The sequence below is a fragment of the Lepidochelys kempii genome, chromosome 1, assembly GCF_965140265.1.
Source record: "Lepidochelys kempii isolate rLepKem1 chromosome 1, rLepKem1.hap2, whole genome shotgun sequence".
Taxonomy (NCBI): domain Eukaryota; kingdom Metazoa; phylum Chordata; order Testudines; family Cheloniidae; genus Lepidochelys; species Lepidochelys kempii.
The window spans coordinates 110,449,396-110,466,261 of NC_133256.1; the positions used below are offsets into that span (position 1 = coordinate 110,449,396).

General features: G+C 41.6%; 1 protein-coding gene across 3 annotated transcripts in view; it reads left to right on the forward strand.

Annotated features, from left to right (window-relative positions):
* The window catches only part of TMCO3 (transmembrane and coiled-coil domains 3), a 71,946-nt gene extending 61,413 nt beyond the window's left edge, over positions 1 to 10,533 (forward strand). For 2 of the 3 annotated variants that reach the window (XM_073350459.1, XM_073350477.1), the window contains exons 11-13: positions 5,217 to 5,296; positions 5,937 to 6,140; positions 10,379 to 10,533. In XM_073350459.1, coding sequence (XP_073206560.1) covers positions 5,217 to 5,296; positions 5,937 to 6,140; positions 10,379 to 10,492 — 398 coding nt within the window. In that variant the 3' untranslated portion in view covers positions 10,493 to 10,533. The remainder of the gene's footprint in view (positions 1 to 5,216; positions 5,297 to 5,936; positions 6,141 to 10,378) is intronic. The other variant, XM_073350468.1, reaches the window with a different exon arrangement.
* The last annotated feature ends 6,333 nt before the right edge of the window (positions 10,534 to 16,866 follow it).

The window sequence follows — 16,866 nt, forward strand, 5'->3', positions numbered from 1 at the left end:
CAGTTCAGAATTGCGAATTATCAGGTGCTCCTTGCTAAATACAACGACATTAAGTATAGCAAGTTTAACTCCTTTATTGAACATCCCCTCCAAGGATAGTTTAAGGCCATCTTCACTGAAGACCAGCTCCTAGCAATAACTTTTTTACAAGTTTCCCTCAAAGTAGCTGATATGGCAGCTCACTCCATCTCCGCAGCTGTTGTCATGTCGTGAGCCTCATGGCTGTAGTCTTCAGGAATCTCAAGGGAGTAATATAGTGGAAGGCTTTCCCTTTGGTGGTCTCAATGAGTCCACAGATGAGTCCTTACACTCTCTGAAGGAATCAAGGGCTACCCTTTGTTCACTGGAGTTCTGTACATCTGCAAGCAAGAGAATATTCGATAGGTCACAATGGGCTCAATTTTCTACTTACCGCGAACCCTGAGAACTTCCTAGAAAGAAACTTACACTACAGAAAAGAAAAGCGTTGGCTACTTTGACAGCAACAACTCAGCTGTCCTTGTCAGCCAACCATACATTTTGATACCTTTGTCCCACTTTTTGCATCTGACATTGCATCATCCTACTGTGATCTGCCCACCTTTTGGCAATCATCTCTCTCATTTTCTCACCTCATGGGAGTAGATTACTTCCAATAGATAGGTTTTGGAGGTTATAACATGAGGCTGCTCCATCCATTTCAAGTCCATATCCTCTTCCCATCCCCTTCATTGTCCCTTTCAGGAACCCATCTCATAAACCTCTGTGGAGACCAGAGGTTTTGTCCCTTCTGCATATAGGAACGGTGGAACTAGACCCCACCGAGCACAAAAGGAAAGTGTTCTATTCCAAATATTTTCTGGTTCCCAAAAAGAAAGGCAGTTGGAGACTGGTCTAGATCTCAGGATGCTAAATGCCTCCATCAAGGAGAAGAAGGTTAGGATGGTGATACTTGAAGCTATTATACCATTTCTAAATCCGGGATGACTGGTTCGCAACCCTCGATATACAAGACACATACTTTCATATTTGCAATACATCATTCTCGTAAGATGTTTCTATGTTGTGTCGTAAGTCAGAGGAGCACTTTAAATGTCAAGTGCTCCTCTTCAGGCTTCCTACTGCCCTCAGGATATTTACAAAGGTTATGGTGGTAGTTGCCACCAAATTTCAGTAATGGGGAGTAGTTGTCTTCCCCTAGCTTGATGATTTGGCTACACCAAAGTTCAAGTCACTATCGAGAAAGCTGTGACTCTGTTCAACATGCTAGAGCTTCATTTTAATACTGAGAAGTCCTCTCTCTCACCAGTTCAGCAAATAGAATTCTTAGGGACCATTCTGGTTGCTACAAATCCAGACCTTACCTACCAAAGGTCAGATTTACTATATTAACAAATTTGGTTATGCAAGTACAGAGGAGTCCTCAGATAACTGCCAGGACTTCTCTGCAGCTCCTCAGCCACATGGCAGCATGTACCTTCCCCACATCACATGCCAGGTTACAACTCTGCTGCTTCCAGGCCTGTCCAACAAACAAAGATTGAACAAGTTACTCTCCATTCCTCATCATCCATTCCTCATCATGTACTAGTGTCTCTTGACTGGTGGAAGAATCCCAGCAAAGTCCCCTTCACCCATCCACCCCCCACCATCACTATTGTTTCTGATGCTTCCCTTCTAGGATGGGGGGCTCATCTTCAAGAGCACACTATTCAGGGCACGTGAACCTCTCAGGGATCTTTTAACCTTCTGGCACTCAGGGCCATCAGAGTTGCCTGTCAACACTTCCTTTGTATGATCTAAGGACAATCTGTCCGAATGTCAGACAATAGGATCAGTATGTATTACATACATTCTCTTGGGGAAGCGAGATCCTCTTCCCTTTCTGCAGAAGCAATAAAGCTATGGAACTGCTGTGTAGTCCATCACATCCTTATTGCAACTGTTTGTGTACCTGGCCTCCAGAATGCCATAGCCAATGATCTAAGCAGGCGCTTCTGTCCAGATCATGAGTGAGAACTCAATAACACCATAATAAAACAGATATATCTTTCTTGGGCTTTCCCAGAAATAGATCTTTTTGCCACCACCACCAAGAGACCGTTTTGCTCAAGAGGAGGTCTAGGTTGTCATTCCTTGGGAGATGCCTTTCACATCTCCTGGTCAAAGAACTTGCTCTATGCTGTCTTCCAACACCTCTCATCCTCAGAGTCCTACACAAGATTAAACAGGACAAAGCCAAAGTTACTGTGATTGTGCCGACTTGGCTGAGGCAGGCATGGTTTCCATACCTAATTTGTCTCTCATCTCACCCTGCTATCAATCTTCTGTTAATGCCCGATCTTCTCACTCAGGACTTCGGGATGAAGAATACTTCCCAACCTGAACATTCTATGAATCAAAGCTTGGCGGCTGGTTGCTTCTTGGGAATAGAATTATCCTATTCTATAGAGGTTCAACAGGTACTGTTGAATACCAGAAAAGAATCAACTAGAAAAACTTACCTGCAGAAATGAAGAGGTTTTTACCACTGGGGTATGCAACAACAACTCTCTTCCACCAGCTCTCCTCTCTTGGAGATTATAGAGAACCTTTTCATTTTAAAGAACACAGACCTTTCTCTGGGTTCTGTTAATGTTCACATAACAGCCATCAGTGGGTTTCATTCTCCTGTGGAAGTGTGTTTGGTGTTAGCTCATCTTGCAACTTCAAAGTTCCTCAGAGGGTTATTTAATATATTTCCGCAGGTCAGGAAGCCCACCACCGCGTGGGATTTGAATTTGATCTTCAACACTCAGTTGAAACCTCCCTTTTGAGTCACTGGCCATTTGCTTGCTTTTCTAGTTATGCATGAAAACAACTTTCCTGGTGGCTATCCCCCTGCTCACATAGTTGGTGAGCAAGAGGATTGATGGCTGATCCTTCCTACAGAGTTTTCTTTAAAGGCAAAGTATTTCTCTGACCACATCCCTTGTTCTCACCACAGGTGACCTTGTATTTTCATATTTAATGTACCAGTTTTTCATCCTCAACCTAATTGGTGGAGGGAGGAAGCCACTCTTCACCTTTTATTAGCCTTTTATTTGGACAGGACTAGATCCTTTCGTGCCTCTCCTAGATTATTTATCTCTTTCACAGACAGAGTTAAAGGGATACCTGTGTTCACCCAAAGATATTCCAAATGGGTTTCTAGTTGAATTCTCTCCTGCTGCAAGGCTGCTAATGTCCAGCGTCCTCCTAGGGCTATAGCCCATTCTACCAGATCTCAGTCCACTTCTGTACCCCTACTAAAAAAAAATGACCTATTGTAAAAATTAACAAAGCTGCCACATGGGCCTCCATCCACACTTTCTCAAAGTACTATACCTTAGTGCATGTATCTCAGGCAGATGCTGCCTTTGGAATTGCTGCTTTCCAGATAGTCTTAGACCCTGCTCCAAAACACCCACCTCCATTTGAGGAGTACTGCTCATGAGGCACCTGAAGTGGAGCACATGTAAGAATATAACTCAAAGGAAAGGTTACTTACCTTGTACAGTACCTGGAGTTCTTCAAGATGTTTGTTCATATGGATGCTCCATTACCTGCACTCCTTCCCCCCAACTTCAAAATCTTTTTTACATGGGATAGAGAAGGAACCAAGTGCTGTTTGTCCATCACAACCCTATATACCCTTGTCCTCCTGCGGGAATTCTGTGCCAAAAAATTAAATTCTGTGCACAGTATTTTCAAATTCTGCATATTTTGTCAAAATAACACAATATAATCACACCAGTTTCAATTATTTTTGGTCATTAATTTCAAAATACCTGTCAGAAAGTATGTCTGTAACAATACAGACAACAAAAAAATTCAGGAAATATTTTTTGACAGATTCCTTACAAGGCATATTAATACAGAACTCTGAGAAATAATTAATTTAAACTATAATACAGAACCATATTTCCCACACCCCTCAGAAGCAGTGCAAAGGCTTGGGGGAGTCAGAGGTAATGGAGGAGCTGAGGGAGAGGGAAGTAAATTATTGGGAAGGAGCTGGGGTGTGAACTTGGAGGGTTGTTGGGTATGTGTGGGGGAAAAATATGGAACAGGTTTTTTTGGGGGGTGGAGAGGGATTGTTAGGGAGCTTCCCCCATGCAGACCCTGCTGACTCCAGCCTCTCCCATTCGGTCAAGCACATCTGCCCCTGTCCCCATGTGTTCTTGCACCCCTAAGTGTCACAACACCTCCTGTCCACATGTCCCTCAGCCCCCACTCACACACCCATTCCCCCATCCCTGTGTGTCCCTGTAGCGCTTCCTCCAGTCCCTATATGTCTGTGTCCCCACCCAGCCACCCCCTGTCCCTGTGTCCCTGCACCTCCATCCCCATGCATCTTTTGTGCCCCCATTCAGCCACCCCCCGTCCCTATGTGGCGCTGCATCCTTTCCCCCCCATCACCATGTGGCCCTGTGCCTCCACTCCCATTCAGCTCCTGCCCCAGTCTGTCCTCCCCCACTAGCCCTTATGAGCCCCTCTCTGACCCCCTCCACCACCCCACGCTGTCTGTCTCCTCATAGCCCCTGTCTCCTGACCTGGTCTGACAGGCACTGTGAAGAAGGCAGGTTCTTTCTCTTTCCTAGCTGTCCAGGAACTGCTGCTGTGTTCTATCACCACATCGCCTTCTGGTGGGTAAAAGGTGGAAATGCAGCAACATTTCGGCAGAAGCTTTTTTTTTTTCCCTGCACAAAAAAATAAAAATATGTGCAGCTCATTAATTATGCACGTGTGCAGTAGCACAGAATTCCTCCAGGAGTAACCCTTGGTACAAAGCATGAGGATAGCTAGGGTGTGTGCATGGACCAAACAGGTTTTTCTATCACCTACCAAAAATCTCTCATCAAAGGGGCATGGGGCACATACACACCTAAAGTGGAATAATCATAGGGACAAACATTTGAAGAACTCCAGTTACTTTACAAGTTAAAAAATCTTTCCTAATCTTGTAGCTTCCCCCCAGAACCAACTAAACAAAAGCAAAAGAAATCACAATTATCTTGTAACATAACTATGTTGTTCCAGTGATTTCCACAGATGTATTTAAGAGAAACTATTACAAAGAAAACCAATCAGGAATTCATCATCCTTTGTATGTTTAGAAATGTACATGTAAATGTTCTTGTGTTATATTCACTATTACTGGAAAATGATATGGTAAAGCAATAATATTTCTAACCCATTCTCGGTTTCTCTTACAGGGCTTCATGTTTTCCCCACCTTTGTAATATATGAACTCACAGTCTTACTATTTCTTACATTATCAGTGGTAATAATGAAGGTATTTTTTATTTATCTTTTGATAACATAGTATTTTAAGTGCTGCATGCCATATAATACATGTAATATTTAAAAAGAAGTGCGTAAGTATAGAATTGTCATGTTGGCAAAGATTTCTTCTGAATACAGTGAGTAGTGTCTGTGAAATATAGTAAATGTTTTATATAATAATAATAATAATTAATACCTAGTGCTTTTCATCAGTAGATCTCAAAGCACTTCACAGTATTTGATGTATTTATCCTTGCAACACCTCTGTGAACTAGGGAAATATATAAAGTGTTATTACTTTGAAGAATGTGTTTAATATCAGTTTTTGCTATATATTCTGTAATTTTTACTTAGTATTATATTTTGATGTGAGACTCCCAGTATTTAATGGGACTTTTTAACATTAAAGGGGGCTGTTAAATTTAGATTGACATCCATGAGTCTAGATTTTGCAGGATGTATGCCAGCATTATCAAATGTTTTCACTAAACCAATTCTGTACTACTTGTAGACTGTATAAAGGACAGCTGCTAATGAACAGTCTGATTTAAGTGTTTAAATGCACAGTAACTGTTGGTTCAGAAGACCATTGTGCTGTTCAATACACGATAATAGAATACCTGGTGTAACTGTTGTTGTATTGATTACAGAGAGCATGCTGTTTTATCTACCATACTTCTAAAAACAAACTTTGTTTTTTAAAGTTTGTTTTGGCAGTGCTTGTCCTTTCTCTGATTCTTCCAAAGAGCAGCCAGTATATCAAATGGATTGTCTCAGCAGGGCTGGCTCAAGTCAGTGAGTTTTCTTTTGTTCTGGGAAGTAGAGCACGCAGAGCAGGGATCATTTCTCGAGAGGTGAGCTCCTTAGAGATATCCACTTCATTTTTAGAAACTGAGTAGTTGATTGGGTTTTGTATACTATATTGTATCTGAAACATACAGTCTAAATTGGTAATCTTTTGCTATCATCTTGCACATGCTAACTAAATGAAATAGGCCTGCATAAATCAGAAGATATTTGATGCATGCAAGTCTTTCATAAATGTAACTTCGCTAAATAATTTATGCATCATTCATATAATTTCATATTGGGCTTCCATATTTTTAAAATGCAGTTTCCCTGTTGGGTAACTTGTTTTTAATTTAGCACAGTCTTTAATTCTATAAAGAATAACAACTCTAAAGTTTTGTACTTGATGGAGAATTTCTGATGACACCCAAATTATTAAAGCTAAGATTGAAGACCCTTTAAAATATCGTAGATCTATATGTAACTGATAGTTATTGAAAACGACTAATGAAATAACAGTGGCCTACAGCTACAGAGTGTGGGGACAGGAGACATACTAGTTTCCCAAACACATCTGTCAGCATACCTTAATCTTGACTTCCAAAACCTGTTGACTTAAATTGTTTTAAGCAAAAATGGCCAGCTTTTCCATAAGTTATGAAAACATGCACTACAGTGAGACCATCAGACTTATTTTCATTTTCAAGCTATTACAACCTTGTTCTCTAGAGGGAAAGCTTGTTGTATGAATTGCAATGAACTGTGGCTGCAAACATAGAATCATAGAATATCAGGCTTGAAAGGGACCTCAGGAGGTCATCTAGTCCAACCCCCTGCTCAAAGCAGGACCAATCCCCAACTAGATCATCCCAGCCAGGGCTTTGTCAAGCCTGACCTTAAAAACTTGTAAAGAAGGAGATTCTACCACCTCCCTAGGTAACGCATTCCAGTGTTTCACCACGCTCCTAGTGAAAAAGTTTTTCCTAATATCAAACCTAAATCTCCCCCACTGCAACTTGAGACCATTACTCCTCGTTCTGTCATCTGGTACCACTGAGAACAGTCTAGATCCCTCCTCTTTGGAACCCCCTTTCAGGTAGTTGAAAGCAGCTATCAAATCCCCCCTCATTCTTGTCTTCCGCAGACTAAACAATCCCAGTTCCCTCAGCCTCTCCTCATAAGTCTTGTGTTCCAGTCCCCTAATCATTTTTGTTGCCCTCCGCTGGACGTTTTCAAATTTTTCCATATCCTTCTTGTAGTGTGGGGCCCAAAACTGGACACAATACTCCAGATGAGGCCTCACCGATGTCGAATAGAGGGGAACGATCACATCCCTCGATCTGCTGGCAATGCCCCTACTTATACATCCCAAAATGCCATTGGCCTTCTTGGCAACAAGGGCACGCTGATGACTCATATCCACTTTGTCGTCCACTGTAACCCCTAGGTCCTTTTCTGCAGAACTGCTGCCTAGCCATTCGGTCCCTAGTCTGTAGCGGTGCATGGGATTCTTCAGTCCTAAGTGCAGGACTCTGCACTTGTCCTTGTTGAATCTCATCAGATTTCTTTTGGCCCAATCCTCTAATTTGTCTAGGTCCCTCTGTATCCTATCCCTACCCTCCAGCGTATCTACCTCTCCTCCCAGTTTAGCGTCATCTGCAAACTTGCTGAGGGTGCAATCCACACCATCCTCCAGATCATTTATGAAGATATTGAACAAAACCGGCCCGAGGACCGACCCTTGGGGCACTCCACTTGATACCGGCTGCCAGCTAGACATGGACCCATTGATCACTACCCGTTGAGCCCAACAATCTAGCCAACTTTCTATCCACCTTTATAGTCCATTCATCCAGCCCATACTTCTTTAACTTGCTGGCAAGAATACTCTGGGAGACCGTGCCAAAAGCTTTGCTAAAGTCAAGGAATAACACGTCCACTGCTTTCCCCTCATCCACAGAGCCATTTATCTCGTCATAAAAGACAATTAGATTAGTCAGGCATGATTTGCCCTTGGTGAATCCATGCTGACTGTTCCTGATCACTTTCCTCTCCTCTAAGTGTTTCAGAATTGATTCCTTGAGGACCTGCTCCATGATTTTTCCAGGGACTGAGGTGAGGCTGACTGGCCTGTAGTTCCTTTTTCCAGTCGTCTGGGACTTCCCCCAATCGCCATGAGTTTTCAAAGATAATGGACAATGGCTCTGCAATCACATCTGCCAACTCCTTTAGCACTCTCGGATGCAGCGCATCCGGCCCCATGGACTTGTGCTCGTCCAGCTTTTCTAAATAGTCCCGAACCACTTCTTTCTCCACAGAGGGCTGGTCACCTCCTCCCCATGCTGTGCTGCCCAGTGCAGTTGTCTGGGAGCTGACCTTGTTTGTGAAGACAGAGGCAAAAAAAGCATTGAGTACATTAGCTTTTTCCACATCCTCTCTCACTAGGTTGCTTCCCTCATTCAGTAAGGGGCCCACACCTTCCTTGACTTTCTTCTTGTTGCTAACATACCTGAAGAAACCCTTCTTGTTACTCTTAACATCTCTTGCTAGCTGCACCTCCAGATGTGATTTGGCCTTCCTGATTTCACTCCTGCATGCCCGAGCAATATCTTCCCTGGTCATTTGTCCAGTCTTCCACTTCTTGTAAGCTTCTTTTTTGTGTTTAAGATCAGCAAGGATTTCACTGTTAAGCCAAGCTTGCTATATTTACTATTCTTTCTACACATCGGGATGGTTTGTCCCTGTAACCTCCAATAAGGATTCTTTAAAATACAGCCAGCTCTCCTGGATTCCTTTCCCCCTCATGTTATTCTCCCAGGGGATCCTGCCTATCAGTTCCCTGAGGGAGTCAAAGTCTGCTTTTCTGAAGTCCAGGGTCCGTATTCTGCTGCTCTCCTTTCTTCCCTATGTCAGGATCCTGAACTCGACCATCTCATGGTCACTGCCTCCCAGGTTCCCATCCACTTTTACTTCCCCTACTAATTCTTCCCGGTTTGTGAGCAGCAAGTCAAGAGCTCTGCCCCTAGTTGGTTCCTCCAGCACTTGCACCAGGAAATTGTCCCCTAAACTTTCCAAAAACTTCCTGGATTCTCTGTGCACCGCTGTATTGCTCTCCCAGCAGATATCAGGGTGATTGAAGTCTCCCATGAGAACCAGGGCCTGCGATCTAGTAACTTCCGTGAGTTGCCAGAAGAAAGCCTCGTCCGCCTTGTCCCCCTGGTCTGGTGGTCTATAGCAGACTCCCACCACGACATCACCCTTGTTGCTCACACTTCTAAACTTGTAATAAATTTGTCAATAAAAATTGAGCCCACAGTCTCAGCACAAAAAACAATATAAATAAATCTATTACTTGAGCTAAAGAACTCCTTTATTCTGTGATAGCAGGAAGCTGTATAGTTGTTGGGGCCAGTTACATATAAGGGAGACATAAAAACATAGTGTATTATATAGGCATTCTTACTAATGGCAGTATGCTCCCCTCCATAACATGAAGAGTTATAAAAACTGCACTTTTGTAAAATAGTTGCAGCCTGTGCAAACAGAGATCACAATTGTGTGTGCATCCGATGAAGTGAGCTGTAGCTCACGAAAGTTTATGCTCAAATAAATTTGTTCATCTCTAAGGTGGCACAAGTACTCCTTTTCTGTGAGAATGGTTTTTCAACCAGTTATGCACCCACCTTTAGAGTAGCTCCATCTAGGCTATATTTCCCGTGGTTTGTTTATGAGACGGTCATGCACAATCAAAAGCCTTACTTAAGTCAAGGTCTAGCACTTAAATTTCCAAAAAAACTATTTGTTTTTAAATTTTTTAATTAAAAGTAACGATTTTAAACTCTTCAGGATGTACAGTCATATAGTTATGCCTTTAGAATGAATGTAATCACTTATGGTATGGATTATGGCTTGATTTTTATCTGTAAAATGGCTAGCACATTTTGGTGTTAATTAACACCAAATATAGTTTGTGGTGTTTTTTTTTTGTTCGTTTTTGTTTTAAATGTAGTTGATACTTGGCTTTTGGTCTTGTCCAATATTGCATCCTGTGGGTTGCAGTTTTAAAATTGTCCTGTAAAATATACCAATAATTATTTGCATTTCACTACTTAATTTGTGAATACATTTGCATGTGCAATTGCAGGCACAGAGTTGGAGGCCAGTCTGAGGCCTCTATTAAAAGTGGTCCAGAAATTCCCTAATTGGCATATCTCATTAACCTTCCCAACCCTTCCTTAGTTTATTGCATAACTATGAATATGAACTGTAGAGAAGTAATGGCATTCTGATCTCTAATTTTCAGGTATACCTCCTTATTTTGAGTGTAACTACTCTAAGCCTTTTGCTTGCTCCAGCACTGTGGAGAGCTGCACTTATGAAATGTGTACCAAGACCAGAGAGACGATCAAGTACCTGACAAGACTTGTATGGAAATAATAAATTTCTTTGGAAAGAATCTCCTCATTGCTCATTGTGTTTCTATGCAGCTAGAAAACAGGAGGTTTTGATATTCCTCTAAACATGCACTTGGTTCTGAGCCTTATACTGATTTTAAGAAACAAAACAGTACATAAAAAAGGTTGGTATTTTAATGATGGCACAGCTTTTACAGGAAACTTTGTCACATATTAGAATCTGCCAGAATAACTTTTGATTTTGATCCAATCAGTTACACAGTGTAGAAATTATTTTTTTAAATATTGCATCATGCAGTCGCCTTGAATATTTTGCCTGGATGTGCCTTTTTATTACATTGATTTTCATCATCTACTGTTCATTCATCACAAAATTTTGTTTTTAAAAAAAAAAAAAAAAAGAGGGGGAAGGACAAAGAAAATTCAAGTTATTTTATCGTGCCCATGGTACCTTCTTAAAATAACTCTTGAGAAAGTTAAATGTAACATTCAAGAGTTAATATGCTGGTCCGACATCAGCCACAAAACATATATATCCAGTAGTGTGTAAACTCTGGCCCTTTAAGGGAGAGATGAGGTTTAACAACTCTAGCTTTCAGCTATTTTAAGCATTAAAATATATATCCCCAAATGATGCAGCCAATATTGTATGATATTGTACTTTTGATTTTTGTTATACCTCTTAAAGCAGATATTATGTATTTGCTTAGGGTTGTAACTTTAATTCATTTTAATTTGTTCACATATTTATTGACTACATTTGTGACTAAAAGTTAACTGTGATCAGATGGTGTCCTGACTTTTAAACTGTTTTTAAGACTGACACCAATTATCAACATCTCCCGCTACTGATTATTGTTATACTAATTGTTTACATTTTTTTAATTAATTGTGACCAAAATAAAATGGTACAAAAAGAAAGCCTAAATATTTCAGAATTGAAAATAGATGTGAAAACATTTCAATGACTCTCTAAAAGTGCTTTTGGATGAATGTAGTTAACTTATTCTACATTAAAAATGATTTTGTATAAATTATGTTTCACAAAAGAGGGACAATTTGGATGTGTTGAGAACATGCATAACTCAAAACTTCAAATTTATACTGAATAAAATGCAAGCTTTTTAAAGTGATATTAAAAACATTTTATATTCATATTTGTGATATACGTATGTGCTTCTGTTTTAACAAATTCTTAAAATTTAGTCTGTGTAATAGAGTAAACCTTGTGAAAGCCGCTCTTTAAATGTCATAGTATGAGCTAACAGAATGTAGTTTACTCTGACAAACTATGAAGATTTAGCTTGTGATTTTTGTTTAAAAAAAATGTTTTTGTTAAAATAGAAAGATATATAATTTGTCAACATTTTAGATCCAGTATTATTACACTGCCATATGAAATACCATTTTTGAGAGTCAAAAATAGAAAAATGCACATTAAATATGCATTGTAGAATTTCTTAATTTGCTAGTGAAATCTAAAAAAATCTACCAACTGAAGCACTGTTCAATTAATAAACATACCATCTTTAACAGAAAATAACTTTGAAGGCTCTTTATTTTAATTTTTTCATTAATTTCAGCTATAGTTTTCAGCTGCAAATCAGCATTTGACATTCTAATTACAAAAGTAATTGAAATAGACTGGCAGCATTACCGTACATTTGTTTAAAATAATTTACCGTTCTTTGAGTGATTTGTCTATAAGTATTCCACTTCTGGTGTGCCTGCACTTGAAATTGGAATTTTAGCTAGTGGTGTCCATTGGGCCTCACCTGCACTATCCCACCAACCTGAGGGCATAAAAGGTGGAACAAGGCCAATGATCATCAGTTCCTTTACACCTGTGGCTGCGAGATGTAAGAGAGCAGTGCCCATCTGTTGTACTTGTGCTTCTTCAAGAGAAATTGTATAGTTATCTTTAGCTTGGGTTAATTAGTGTGGGGAAATTTATGTAAGCTTTATTCGTGTGGATCTTGTTTTTTTTCTTTGCCGGGTACTGGGTCTTCAGTCTCATGGCTGATCAAAAATCCCTCATTTTTTAAATACGGTTTATGTGAGGTGGCTGTTCCTTTCAATAATGGACACTCAATGTTTATTTTATCTTGGTGAGCAGCATATCACCAAGGAATGTACTTTGACATTTTGTTTTTAAAACAGACTTGCTTAAAGGTTTTTCTTTTAAATAAGTCTGAGGCTTTCCTGAGACCAGGATAGGCAGGATTCATCTGATTCAAAGCAGTTCTCTACAAAAAATGCCCTGGCAGCTATTGCCACTGACTCAAGTTTTAGGGATCCTGCTTCTTTACTGAAGCATTCCTCTGCTACTCCTGCTGTCATTCCTTCCTTCCTGAGAGGTCTGACAAAATTGCCTCTAAATTCTTTTTGTACTGAGTGGGCTACTTTAATTCCACTGAGTACTACTGTTTTTGGAAGGGGTGAGGAATAGAGGGTATGGGTGGGTGTAGTGAGAAGTATGCAGGGGCACTTGCCCCCAGAGTGGCTTTTCCATATCATCACACAAAAGTCCCTGTCCCCACCATTTGCAAGAGCCCAGAGGGAAGCAATTCACTCTGCAACAGCACTTTCTGGAGCTAGGTGGGGGGAGGGGAAAGAGGGAGTACAAGAGAGGTGTTCTTGGGTAACATGGGTGGGGTTACTTAGAAGGGGATAAGCTAAATGGGGGGGGAGGGGCAAGGGGAACAGGAGAGGAGAGGGTAAGAGGGACAGGTATGGAATGAAGCTAAGTTGGAGAGCAGTGATGGTGGGGAAGATGGAGCAAACAGCTGATCAGCACAGGGCAGAGAAAATCCAATCAAAACTGGAAAGTTCTCAATGTCTGAAATCTCTGCTTTGGCTGCTTCTGCTCTTCCCGTTGAAGTTTCTGGCTGGCTTCTCCCTGAAGTTGTCTCCAAGCCCACCAGGACGGGGGGGAAGCATCACCTTCATCCTAGTGTCCCCAGAGTGGCCATCCTGTGGAATTGGATATCCTATCAAGTAACAATTTCAGCCTTCATCTACCAGGGTTACAAAATACCTTAGACTGCTAAACCACTAATGGTCAATAAAGCACCCCCTCACCCTGACAGTGTTCAACCAGTGGGGATTCACAAAAATCCACATTTTCCACACCTCAGCTCTAGGTAGGATAGCTGTGATGTTTTGGGGATAACCCAGACCAGTAAAGGGTTCTGTCACCCCCTGCCCTGTAACCTTGGGTGGCCTTAATGCTATGCTGTTATGGTTCAGAATCCTGACACCAGTAGCCAGCCCACAAGCGTAAAGGTCTCATGCTGGCTTCTGCCAGCCTGGTCACTCCTTGCAGTCTCTCCAAATCCCGTCTACCCTGACTTCTTAACTACCAGACACTTGGACTTTTCCCCTCTGGTTCATCATCCCCAAAGGTGTGAAACTGCCCCCAGTTACCAGTTCACTTTGGCACATACACTCCATACAGTTTGCACAACAGAGACCACTTGGGGTAAAAATAAACAAAAGGTTTATTTAATAGTATGACACAGACAGACCAGCCAACCTAGGTATGACCCATAACTTAACAAGAGGCACGGAAATGTAATCAAGGCAATCTACTTATATGTGAATTTCAAAGAGATGTACTAGACCAGCAATCATTAACCCATTTATTTGTAGTAACAGAAATCAAGGGTAGATGCAAAGTGTAGCTGTCTATATTTACCTGTATCTTGTTAGACGTTTAACAATGTAACCAGATTAGCTTGTAGATGCTAATTCTCTTTCATGTCTTAATTGCCTTGTATTATGCATCCAGATGTTTCAGTTAACCTCAAGATCAAAGATGTAAGATACTGCAGGAAATTAATAATATTAACATTGTCTTCAGCTTAACTATTTGTGCTATAATGAAATGCTGGCTAATTGCCTTGTGTGAATGAACGCAACTAGTTTACCTGTGCATGCATCGAAAATAGAAGATTAGCTTCAAAGCAACAGTTAACAGACAATATACACTGCCTATTCTTCCTTGGGGGAAGGTCCTGCTGTGAGAAGAGGCTTGTCAGCTTGCTGGAGAGCTATAAAGGAAAGCCTTGGGCCTGATCCTGCCATCTCTAGTCTAAACTTTGAACAGGGAAAATACCAGTTGTAAGATGAAGATCTTCCATATAATGATTTGGTATAACCTGGAAAATGCACGGAAAGCCTTGAACAGACTCTGCACCTAGACTGCCCATTGGACTATAACTCTTTAAATTGTTTCCAGAAAGACTTCTACAAATCAGCAGCCTCGCCATCTGCTATGAAACTCACCTAAGAACTTTACACACATTTGTATGTATATCGATCTTTAACCATTTGGAACTCTTTTCTTTTTCCTATTAAACCTTTAGTTTTTGTTAGTAAAGAATTGGTATCAGTGTGATTATTGGGTAAGATCCGAGACTCATATTGACCTGGTGATAAGTGTCCAGTCCTTTGGGATTGCTGAACCTCACATATGGTGAATCAGGTTTTCAATAACCCCTCACTATATTAGATTTGGCTGTCTAGATGGGAGTCAAGGGCTGGAATACTTAGAGGGAACTGCATTTTGGCTTCTTGTTTACTGGTGTGGTATTACAGAATCTGTTTTGTTACTGGCTTGGTGAATCTAATAATAGAATAAACCAACAGTTTTGAGAATTGTCTACCCTATTCCTTGCAGTCTGCCCTGAGTGTGGCATTTTCAGTGTGGCCCATCCGGGCACCTGCTCACAAACAGAAAAATCACTGATTCAAAGATGAAATAGCAAGGGAAGCAAACACATACAGTTTACACAGAAAATAAACATAAAGATGCAACTTTAGGCTATACACTTATACATTAGATACATTCCCTTTTCTAATACGAGTTACCTATTGCCTTTGAACAGTTTGGCAGCGTACCCCTCTGCCATAGAGGGGATATTGCATTCACAAACAGTCCCCTGCCTTTGAGACTGTCCCTCACTTTTGGAAGACTTTCATTTCAAAACCCTTCCCTTTTAACAGGGTTTGCAGTTTATTTTCCTTTCTCTCAGACTATAGTAATTCATGGTTATTCAGAGCAAGTGGGAAATTCCCTCAACTTGATAGCAGAGTCTCAGTGTCTTCTCATTAACTGTAATGGTACATTATTTGTCTTTTCATGGATTGTTAGTTGCGTCTGGTTTTCTGTAAACACCTGGCCTGAGAGTAGTCCCTCCCTGCTGTGAGGTATATTTTAAATTGTAGTACAAGTAATGAGCATCTTATTCTATATACATAAATACATATAGATTCACAACAGTCTCTATACATATTGTGACAGGGTCAGGCCAGATGGCTTCACCCGCCCACTGCTAAAGGATCCCCCCCAGCTGAAGAGGGGGATCCACAGGATCTGGACACCAAATAAATACAGTGGACAACTAATGAAATAAGAGGGACAGGAGTGTGGTCAAAGGATCAAACGAAGGGAACCGGACGGGGATACTGAGCAGAGAACCCCGGACAGCGCCCACTGCTCCTTAAAGGCATCAAGGGAGTCAGTGGACGCCACCTAGAGGAACTCTGCCCGGATACGTTAAAGGACAGAGGATTGGAAATAGGCCCCACAATCACAGGAGACTCCATCGGCCAATCTCCTCACTCTGGTTTTATAGATGGCCATTTTATCTAGGGCCAGGAGGGGGTTGACCAGGAGATCCTGTAACTTTGTGGGGCCACGGATAGGGAGTGCATAAATAAGAAGGTGAGGGGAAAAGTGTAACTAAAAGCATAAAGGTATTTTGCCATTTTGTATCGGGGCAGGACGCGAGGGTGAGGACATGAAGGGAGTGGAGCACGAGCATGTATAGATGTTTCCTTGGCGCGGTCTGGAAGCAGACCGGCTGCAGCTGGTGCAGCCAGCTCGTGGTGAAGGGGCAGTGGAGTTGGTTGGGTCCACGGAGCAGGGGCCCGATCAAAACGTCTGGTGGGCCTGGGGTGGAGGGTGGGAGGGGTGTGCCCTCGTGCAGGACCCGTTCGAGGTAAACACGGGCAGCAAAGCAGCCCTCACCTCCTGAAGTATGTGCTGGGGAGTACAAGGTCTGGAGAGCCCCATACGCTGAGCAAGCATCAGGGGATCCAGCCAGTCTCCCCAGTCATAGTCCAGGAGATCTCCGACTCTTGTGACTTCTGCCAGGACCAACCTACAGGAGATTGTTAGAAGGCAGATATATTAGCCCCAGGTTAAGCAGTTCCCTGTTCCCTGGGTAAGGTAATAGGTAGTTCCAGAACAATGAGGAACTTGCTGGAACCAATTAAGGCAGACAGGATAATTAGGGCACCTGGACCCAATTAAGAAGTTGCTAGAATCTATTAAGACAGGCAGGCTAATCAGGGCACCTGGTTTAAAAAG